The sequence below is a fragment of the Rhopilema esculentum genome, unplaced genomic scaffold, assembly GCF_057945365.1.
Source record: "Rhopilema esculentum isolate cy_ngs unplaced genomic scaffold, ASM5794536v1 HiC_scaffold_36, whole genome shotgun sequence".
Lineage (NCBI taxonomy): Eukaryota > Metazoa > Cnidaria > Scyphozoa > Rhizostomeae > Rhizostomatidae > Rhopilema > Rhopilema esculentum.
In genome coordinates this window covers 2,188,893-2,199,369 of record NW_028300847.1, presented here as the reverse complement: position 1 = coordinate 2,199,369, position 10,477 = coordinate 2,188,893, and the positions used below count along the sequence as shown (strand labels likewise).

The following is a 10,477-nucleotide window of genomic DNA, read 5'->3' as shown; positions in this document are numbered from 1 at the left end:
TTTCAAATTTTCTTAGTAATCAGGAACGAAAATCCGTGTCATTTGTAACCGAATTAGCACACCGAAAGCTGGTTATACAGCTTGTCACATCGAGCATTCAGATTTATGGATACAATTGTTGAAGTCATTTCTATGAACACTTACCATCGCCATAGGCTGTTTATCTTATGGGAAAGACCAAACCCACGCATGGGCGAGGTCAGCTGATAAATTATGTTATGCTACTAAACCTGAATATATTTCCTTCATTACCAAGAATTTGTAAAAGACCATTCATTTTATTCAGAGTTGTAGCAACCCGTGTGCAAATATACCGATTCCCCCTTTCCCTTCAATACAAATCGTTTGAAAGACGACTGAGTGTGGTTTTGGTAAAAATAAAGATCTACTAGCGAGTCTTTGGCTGTGCTAAGAGGCCTGAACCAAGTAGAGGTCATAAGTTGACTGTCTAAGTAGCTCTTGGGCAAGTTTTAGTTGGTGTGCCTTAAATTAGTACATTGATTATTTATCGACAAAAATTTCCTCAGAGGGAGTTGCTATAGTATGGGGAATAAAGAGGAAGTAGTCTCTCTGATGATTAAAAACATTTAAGCAATTTCTTCTTCATGTGATTTGTGTGGTAGACATAAGTTTCTTCTTTGTTTTATTGAGAGCAAGTTGATACATTGGAGGCGGTTCCTCTAGCCTTGCATGATGTGGACTCGTAAAAAGTTTCAATGTTGCAAATTAAATTCAATTGATACTGCTTCGAATGTATTCAAGTCTACAAAAAATTACCAAGGTGTCAGTGTTTTCTCAAAAAGATTTCAAAATTCATATTCATATGTAAATATATATAAAAACCAATAAGTACGTTAAAGTATTCTTACATTTACAGTAGTCAATCAAATACTTCAAAATGCAGCTGACTGGTCAGCCGACATTTTTGTTTTCTTTTCAGGTGCTCTTTATGTAAAGAAAGTGTTTCTACTACAATGAAAAAGGATAAAACCGTCAACTTTGAAAGCCCCATGTGAATTTCTTTTTGTGCCATTCCTGTTGCTATTAGAACTTTGCAGATCTTAAAACAAATAACAGAACATTACCGGAAACCCACGGCTGTGTCAAATAATCCCCGTTAAACACAAAGGATTTGCAACACAAATTTTATTCATCGACTTCCTCATATTTTTATTCAGTGCAAGGAAGCTTGTTTAAACAATAGGCATTCAATATTTATCGCTCTTTTGTTTTGGTTAATGTGTTGTCTCGATCTCTAACACACCGATTATTGTATTTGCAAATAACTCAACCATGAAAATGTGGGGTCCTTCGGTATCGAAGCAAATCACAACTAGTCAAAGATGAGGTAACCTAAGGGAAAGCTCGTGTACCTGAACCTCGAAGGTAAGACTATTTCCCTTTTCAAACTAATACTTGGCCTCAAATTCCAGTGTTCGCGATTGAATAATTAGAAATTTTGCGGGGTTGACTCATCGTCTGAAATGTCGTTGAATTTTGGGCCTAGTCAATGCTGCATTCAAATAAATTATATCCTGAGAGCTTAATCTTTTTTAAAAGTTGGCTTTTTAAAGGAGAATTGCTTTTTAAAAGGGCAACATCATTGCAAGCTAACATTTCACTTGATTAACTCCGCAGTCATTTCAGAATTCAGACGAAACAAGATGTTATATGGGAATATTTTGTTTAGTTTATTCTGGATAAAACTTCTACCGGGTTTCAAAGTTGCAGTTTTCGCTATCAAGCCATGATATGTAGGTTGGGAGGTTTTTGCAACAGTTCTAAAACCTGGACAGGGTTGCGGCCCTTTTTAAAACACATTGCTATAGCAACCGCCTCGTCTGCACATTTCTTTACGAAGATTTTCCTAGAATCACTGTTGAAAAATACCGTATGAATTCCCGTATTTTTATGAGCTAGGCTTCTCTTTGAATGTTTTTGAACACAGGAAAAGACTGCGATTATGCTTTGTATGTTGCAAGAGTCGAAATCTTCGAAAAGGTCCCTAAAATAGAGGGTACGGTAACTTATAAAACAAAGCAACATCTCCCTATCAATGTTAAAGCGAAGCAATTCGTCGAATTTGCGATTATTTGTCAAAAGGTTTCCGCCTTATCTGCAAAAATGAGGGTTTGCCGCGGCCAAACACATTTTCGGGTTAGTTTACGGTTGGAATGCTTTCGAAAATAATAAAGAACTTCTAAACACGTACCCTACAACAACAACAGGCCATACAACGAAACTGGATGACCTAGTTTAGGGTACAAAAAGTAGAGATAGACCGCACAAATTTGGCGAGATTATATATGTGTTTCGTGCAGACTTGACCTACAGTGATTGACTGAGTCATGTGCAATAGTTTAGGACCAGGAGAAAAAAGTTGAGAAAAAACGCAATTATTTAAAAAACACCATATATCTTTACATATTCATACTACTTTATATATGATAGATATATTTGCCTTAAATATATAGCATAGAGTTGGAGAAACGTGAATAACTCACTCTTCTGAAGTCTTATTTTGATCATGTCTGTATATACTCTCATTATCGCCATTCATGCCCAAAAACCTCCGGAAGAAACTGGACCGTATCAGTGCACAACATGTTGGAAGCGAGGGCAGTAAAAAGTCACGTTGTGAAAGTTTATAAGCATGTAACGTTAAACTCATACTTTCCTCCTGACCAAAATTTGATCCCCGCCAATTTTTGTTGTTGTTTCGGAACTGTGTGATTTGATTTTTCCGATTTCTACTAGAGTGACTTGGTATATGGAACATCGTTTGGTAAACAACAAGAAATCTCCAAAGCAACGCTTAGACGGACTTAACTGTGACGTCATGTTTGTACATGAGTCCGGAATAGAGATATTTCTTGCTTGGTACTTATCTAGTATATCGCCTACCTATTTCTTGCAGCTGCATACCCAGGACAGCCTTCAGCATACTTCAGTCCTTTAAAACATTGCCTTCATTTGGTTTTTGTTTCACGTTTTTATTTGGTTTTTGTTTCATACGTATTGTCTATTCTATTGCCTGAATTAATCCTTATTCAAAACACAACCCAACTCTGTAAATTTGATTATTCTGGGCACACTCTGGGCTGATTTCACTTTCGATGATCAGTTGCCCAACATTCCGCTGTGACTCCGCTTCGGATTCCGTCTCATTCAACTCTGCAGTACTAGCGGATTTCAGCCGCAGCCTCCGATACGATTGTCTGGTACGTTTAGTCTATCTTGCCAAAATCTCCTTCGCTAACAAGATAAGCTTCTGTCATGTAGAATATACCAAATACTCTTCCAGTGCGCCCCCTTTCCATGTTTTTGCAAATTGAAAGTGAGGAGAGTCGTCAGCTCTCTGTAATTCCAGGCATCATAGGAATCACGAGGTGTGGTCACATCGAGAGGAAGGACCAGGACACTGCTTGATAAGCAAACGCTTATCAGTGTCCTAAAAGCTACTTTCGGGTGCTAGGTAGAAGCAAACATAAATACAAATACAAATTCAAGAACTCTGTTCCACAGCTCATCACTCAACCCCAGATTATGGAAACTTTGGAACGCTCTATCTTCTATTCTTGCCTCCCAGGTCCAGGCAGTAAAACTTGATCTTACCTTCTTCTCCTCTTAATCCCTTTCTTTTATCCCTTACATTCGGATCCCGCTATCTCGAACTCTGTTATCTCGAAAATCTCTCTATCTCGAACAGATTCTCATTTCTCCTCGTTTCCCAATAGAGCGAGGTTTCCCATTTCTCCTCGTTATCTCAAAATCACTTATCTCGAACTATTCGCTATCTCACAGGGGGTTATTCTAAGAAAAATTCTCAGCACCACAACCTCAATGACTGACTCTTATGTTAAACTTTTAACTCTACTTTTGCAAAAAAATCAAAAACAACGGTAGTATTAGAGCCACTGACCACAAAAATAAGTCAAGTCTTTCCTTCAGTGTTGGCATTGGCATTGTAGACGGTAAATGTTTAGGGAATATAGATGATGGTGTGTTTTTACCCAGTAAGGAAGCAAATGCTCAAAAAAACAATAAAACTCGGCCGAATAACAGGGCACAACCCACGTGATTCTATGCACATGAGTGGTAGGAACTGAGAAATCTTAAATTCCCTGTGAGTCAAATAAACATGCAAAATCCACCATAGAATATGCCTGGATCCGGAATTGGCATTACAGCATCAAGATGTGTTATTCTACGAATGCCACAATGAAAAACGTGAAACTGGCGTATTTGGCTATGCCTCTCAACATCAATAAATGCGTATATCCGTATTATATGCAAGCATTGGCCAGGGTGCTAGCTGCAGTTCCAAACTCATGGGATGTTAGATGGCTTATCAGTGTTAGGAGGGATTTGAGCCATATGTGAAGAAAGCTATAGAGTGGACAACGATTTAATTTTAATGACAAATCTGACCTTTTCTGGAAAAATATCTTTGGTGGGCAAACCTCTGTCAAAAAAAGAATTTGCAGCTAAAAATTGGACTCTATTGGCAGGAACATCCCCGGCTAGTCAATGTATTAAGTAAACACCGCGACCGCCTGTTGAAATGTCACTTTTCTTCTGTGATAGAAGGTAAAAACTAAGAGAGAAAGGGAAAGGCAGCGTTCGTTTCAAGGGGTGTACACGGATGCAGAAAATGTTAATCATAAACGAACAACACTGAAAAATGAACAGTCAAGATCAGAAGTAAAAATGTTTTAAGATTCAGGACTGGCTGACTATTTTACTACAATTCTTCTGTTGTGTTGCGTTTTTTTGGGTGGAAATTCTTATAGTTTTCGAAACGATTTCTTATATTTTGCAAAAAAAATTTCCAAGAGGGTCGACTTTTTTACAACTCCACAAAATTAAAATCACAACACCGCAAATCAAATTTACAGCACCACAAAACGGTAACAAAACTACGTTAGAATTGGAATAACCCCTGCTATCTCGAGGAAAGTCTTTTACCCTTGAAAGAAAAAAACCCGGTTATCTCGAATAAATAGTGACAACAATTTTGAGCTATTAATTATCATAACAATTTTCAAAATTGGAATGAACTTCGACTGCCCGACAATGATTAACTTGCAAGGGACTTGCATTCCTTTGTTATCTCAAAAGCTTACACGATTGTCATTCACCACAGCCATGCAGGAACTACATTCATCTGCCCTGTAAAAGAAGAAGATTGTCTGCAAATCTGCCTGTCTCTCCTTTTGGTAGATGTCCTACAATCGTTTCGTTTTGCTGCACACATACTGCGTATTTGTCAGCTCTGTTGTCTGCCTCCATCACGACTTTCAATTCCTCTCCAATCGTTGGCTGCCAAATAGAATGATAAACGTGGTACCCTTGGATAAAAGAATTCACTTCGAATTCAGTTTTGTTTATAATGGGTATTTCTTCTGTTACTGCTACTTTGACACCAGCAAAAGAAACAAAATCATTGTCGTTTGCCATTTTGCCATTCCAAGCACTCCAAAATATAAGGAAAACTTCATAAATGGACTTTTTTGGTTCAGTTAGATGTTTACAAAGCTTTGGAAACAAATAAGCTCTTTTCTATGTTTTATATTCTACTTTTAAATGCAGAATTTAATCGAAATCCTATGTCGGAATAGCTCGAAGTCCCGCTATGTCAAACAAATTATAATTTCCCTTGCGAGTTCGAGATAGCGGGCTTGACTGTATTAGGGCTTTGCTAAAGGCTTCCTACCCGACCGTTGCAGAGTGCAAAACACAGTGTTATACAATTTATGCAAAAACTGAAGTGCCATTGCGTCAGGTTGGAGAGCAGTACGCAGTGGAAACCGGTTTATAATTATGTAATGAACCTTCTTAACTGCGCCATTACCTACAGTCCTTTTACTACGGTACATTATAACATCTATAAGTAACTGATGCTACAACTTTTTGCTCGAAGCGTATCCTACTTATGCTCTAGGAATCGACGACAGTGACGGTGAATAACTTAATAAAATTTTTCGAAAACAACCTGTTCCTTCTGCCGAAAGTAACGGAGCTTTAATTATTACCAGGTTTTATTGTACACAAACCTGGCTGTGGTCAACAATTTTTATTAAAAAAAATGATATGTTTACATTTTTGGTACACCATGATTGTTTTCAGCTCAACAAATCTCCATTGTGTCGTAGCCGACAGTTTGGTCGTCAGATCTCCTAAAGTATTACTTATACAAATGAAACAATGGATATATCAGATATCAAAACGAAGGAAAACAGTGGCGACGAAGAGCAGCGAGAGCAGAACAGCCAAGCATCGCCAGCGCTCTCGACTCGATCTGTACGATCTGCACGGGCAGACGACCCAAACGCCAAGCTCGCACGCTCACCTGGTATAAAAATCCTGCAAATGGCCGGGCAAGCCCCGGTTTATAACTGCAGATTTTCTGTGAAGGATTTTAAGCTGCGGAACCCGACAGTACCAGACGACGCCAGTGATGAGTACGATACAGATTTGGAATCCGAAGAGGTCTATATATTTTTTCGTAATTACCTTATTATATAGCTTTGTTTTTACTTAACGATTAAATCTTGATCAGGTATGGCAAAAGACGTTGTTCAGGAGGTTAGAAGGTAGTTTTGTTTGAAATCTTCTTATTAAAAGGTTGTTTCGGAACAGAATTATCAATCTTTTGGCTGCGAATGTTGTATTGCTTGTTCCATTTAATCACAGGCAGAAACCCAGGAAAACACACACAAGACCTATATTCTACGCTGTCTCACTCGTTTTTGTAGTGGATTTTAGGCCATATTTTCAATCTCTTACCTTCAATGAGATGCAGGTGATGAATCAAGTAGCCTTTGAGTTTTTTGTAATTTAGCATCAAAAAGTACACAGCAATTAACAACTCTCGTGTTGAGAACTATGAATTTCTGTTTGAAACTTAACCTGCTACCAATTTGATATATTGGCAGTAATGGTTGAAATCTTATCCAACAAACCGTTTGAGGCTTCATATAACAACAGACCAGAATATTCCACGGTCAAAAGATCATACTCGCGAAATTTTACATCGCTGGTAATTTAGTATTCGTTACCTTATTATGTCATCTTGAAATATCCTCTAAAATAAGACAAAGAGCAATTTTGTTCGTTCCTTTTTTCTTCAATTTTCAGCCATTCGTCCGTCGAATAATTAACCCTCTTAAATAAAAAACATTTTTAAGATAGACATTTAATATGTGGCGTTGATGGAGCATTTATAAAAACACATTTGACAGAATTTGATAATTTGATCGTACTGTAAATAGACGTTTTTTTCTCACCAGACTGTGTTAACAAATTAAGCCATACGGACAGTGTCTTCTTACTTTTGCTCCCAATGTTATCTTTTCGTGAGTAATGTTCAATGTTTAGTGATTTCAGTTTCCTTTGGCTCAACCTTAGAATCTAAGTAGCCTTCAGTTAGCCTGTGCCCCAGACCCCTCATCTCAAATTAGGGGTCTGGAACGCAGGCTACCTTTATCACATATTTTGCCTGTTTTGCATAAGTAACTAAATTTTGAAATTTCGATAGAAAGTTTCTCTGGAATTTTTCATAGCAATCACAATGTTTGTGAGCTTCTTTGTATTCAAAGCAAACTGACTGTAAACTTGTTATGACTTGCACATTTTTTGAGAGTATTGATTTCAATGGAATCTTGGCCTAAGGACACTTTTGAAGAGCCGCAGCAAGACAAATTTGATTTATCACAACCTTAGCGTTCCTGGAGAAACCCGATTCGCTATATAAATACAAAGTGGCAAACGCAAACATGTATCAACCAATCACCTTCACGAAGACAGGAACAATAATAACTGGTCTGAAGCTGATTGGTTGATATCAAAGGCTCCCAAAGAACACTGTATACTTACTTGGGTGAAAATTTACCAAAGTAGGAAATTCAAGAAAAGTACTCTTTGAAAAGGCTACATCAAACATATTAAAACTAGTTTTTACTGTATGGTGGAATTATTTTTTTTTTTGAGAGAGAGATGTCTTCCACAGAAAATTTATACTAATGCAGTCAGTCATATTTATGTCATGACCCCCCCCCCCCCCCCTCATAATCCAACCAGTTTTTTTGTGTATTTTGCTTTAAGCGATGGTGAATAATTTTTAACAGCTTTCTTTTTATCTTTCCACCAGCCACCAAGCACTCGTAAAGCCATTTTTCACGATACAACTGGCAAAGAGATTTACCTCGAGGCTTGTAAACATTACGATGTTGTTCCGGCATCTTACTTCACTCGTAATATATCATCGAAGGTTGTGAATTTAGCGCATCACGGACTAGGAGCACATGGCATCAAACCCATTGTTGTAGCTTTGTTGCAGAACACGAAAATTTGCGAGCTCGATCTTCAAGACAACGCCATTGGAGATGACAGTGGCAAAGATGTCGCAACAATCTTCTTCGACAATTTTTATATTACGAGGCTGAATATCGCTTACAATATGCTTGGTCTTAAAGCTGCAAAAGCATTCGCCGAGTCTTTAGAAGCCAATGGGACATTACGAGTTTTAGATCTTTCTGAGAATATGCTGTGCAACAAATGCATGGAGACTCTTTGTAGTGGCCTTACAAGTAATTACAGTTTAACTGAACTAAACCTTAGTAAGAACAAAATTACTGAAGAAGGCGGTAAGTACATAGGTGTTATGCTTTCTGAACAGCGCTCAATAACAGACCTCGATTTGAGTTGGAACGGACTCGGAGCGCACGGAACGGAGGCAGTTTTAAAAGGATTAAAAGATAATATTATATTAAGAAACCTAAAGTTATCTTGGAATGCTATCGGAGTTAGTGGATGTAAAGCGCTGAGCAAGGCTTTTGGCTTCATAAATTTACCCTGCTTGGATATTTCAAACAACAGACTTTTAGCGGAAGGCGCAAAAATTTTATCGCAAGGACTAAAGAAAAATACATCGTTAATAACTTTGAAAGTGGGGCAAAATATTCTAGAAAATACTGGAGTTTGTTTTATATTAAAGGCAATTTTACGGAATACGGAGTCAAAATTAAGCACAATAGACATATCGGGTACCGATCTTGAAAAAGAGTTTTATGAGCTTGAAAAAGAAATTCGTCTCAATAATCGTAGCATCAAATTTATCCATGAGACAATGTTTAAAGAAAAACAGCCAAAGCGAATTACAGACCCACGGGAAATTTTGAAGAAGTTTTTAGATGACAATGGTATTCACAAGCTTGATTTGTTTGACTTCATAGACAGAGATGCAAGTATGTCGATCAGCGTAGACGAGTTCAGGAAAGGGCTTAAGGTGGCCAATTGCGGACTGGTAGATTTCCAAATTGATGAGCTCATGCAGTTGTTAGACCAGGATCAAGATGGCGAAATTGATTATAGCGAGTTTTCTGAGTTGTAATATTTGTTTTTAGCAAATTTTATTTTGTTTAAAATCCATATCGTTTTATAAACGACGCTTAGATCATGTACCTAAGTAATAATCTAAGTTACCTTGCTGCGACCCTCAGAAGTGCGGTGGTGCCCAGACTCCTTTGACTTCAATACTTCAATAACTTATTTTACAGACTTCTCAGTGACTCAAAGATTTCTATACACATAGCAATTTTATAAGGGAAAGTGGACAGCGAGAAGTAAATGTGATGATTATAAGCTCTCGGCGTTTATATCAAACCTAATCATAAAATGGTTAGCTTTCACCCGACGAAGTTACCTAAAAAGTGGCAATGCCAAAACCCGACTATTAGTTTTTCGTGGAGTTTACATTTTCTCTTAATGTGTATCTATATTATTATTTACATTCGTTATGCTTATCTTTTTTCTTATACATTCCGAATACTGCAATTAACGTTTCTGCTTTAAAGGAGTATTTATCGTTGTATTTACAGAGATGTGTGATTTAAGACTCAGTATAGCAATCATAGTACTAACAGTATATCAACCTTTTCTCTGGATCTTTGATCTAGAGTAAAGGGGGAAGGAAGATCTCCACTTGTTGACTCGAACGCATCAATTACCAAATCGTATGATAACAGTGGCCTTGTTATAAACATGAAGGAATGGGGGAAATCAAAGTTTCTTTTCAACTACCGAATATTGGAAAGACGTAGTCAAACTTTTTAAAGCATGCTCTTTCACCCATACCTAAAACATAGTATTTTCACCCAAATCCCTTCTCTATACACTAATGGCCTGTATATAGCCTCAGATACAAATCGATCAACTTTTATTGAAAATGCTTGCATCCATTTATGAATAAACATTCTATATAAATATGTATTTTGTATATTCTTTATGTTCAGAAGAAAAAATACTTTGAATAAAAAATGTCTTGTTTTTTCTCTGAAATATTCTATGTTCACAAGCAGCAGATTTCTGCCGTTAAAACTAAGAGGTTTTTTGCTAAATTACAATCCATGAGCACAGTAACATCAATTTTCAACGGCAAATTCGGAGATCCCTCGCACCATGAAATACTAAAGAT

The 10,477-nt window shown here is 37.3% G+C and overlaps 1 protein-coding gene and 1 long non-coding RNA gene across 4 annotated transcripts; one reads left to right on the top strand and one right to left on the bottom strand.

Moving 5' to 3' along the window:
• The first annotated feature begins 743 nt into the window (after window positions 1-743).
• LOC148957233 (uncharacterized) lies at window positions 744-9,646 on the top strand. 2 transcript variants are annotated; one of them, XM_089115716.1, is made up of 3 exons: window positions 744-1,386; window positions 6,130-6,492; window positions 8,153-9,646. In XM_089115716.1, the coding sequence occupies exons 2-3, from the start codon at window positions 6,208-6,210 to the stop codon at window positions 9,392-9,394; spliced, it is 1,527 nt and encodes a 508-aa protein (XP_088971842.1). In that variant the 5' UTR covers window positions 744-1,386; window positions 6,130-6,207; the 3' UTR covers window positions 9,395-9,646. The 2 variants fall into 2 exon arrangements, with proteins under 2 accessions (XP_088971842.1, XP_088971841.1); XM_089115715.1 differs by having other exon boundaries at window positions 745-1,386; window positions 6,156-6,492.
• On the bottom strand, window positions 5,097-7,658 carry LOC148957234 (uncharacterized). 2 transcript variants are annotated; one of them, XR_016145257.1, is made up of 2 exons: window positions 6,790-7,658; window positions 5,097-5,351 (listed from the first exon to the last, which is right to left on the bottom strand). It is a non-coding gene; the product is annotated as an uncharacterized LOC148957234 (long non-coding RNA). The 2 variants fall into 2 exon arrangements; XR_016145258.1 differs by having other exon boundaries at window positions 5,097-5,322.
• Window positions 9,647-10,477: the final 831 nt, after the last annotated feature.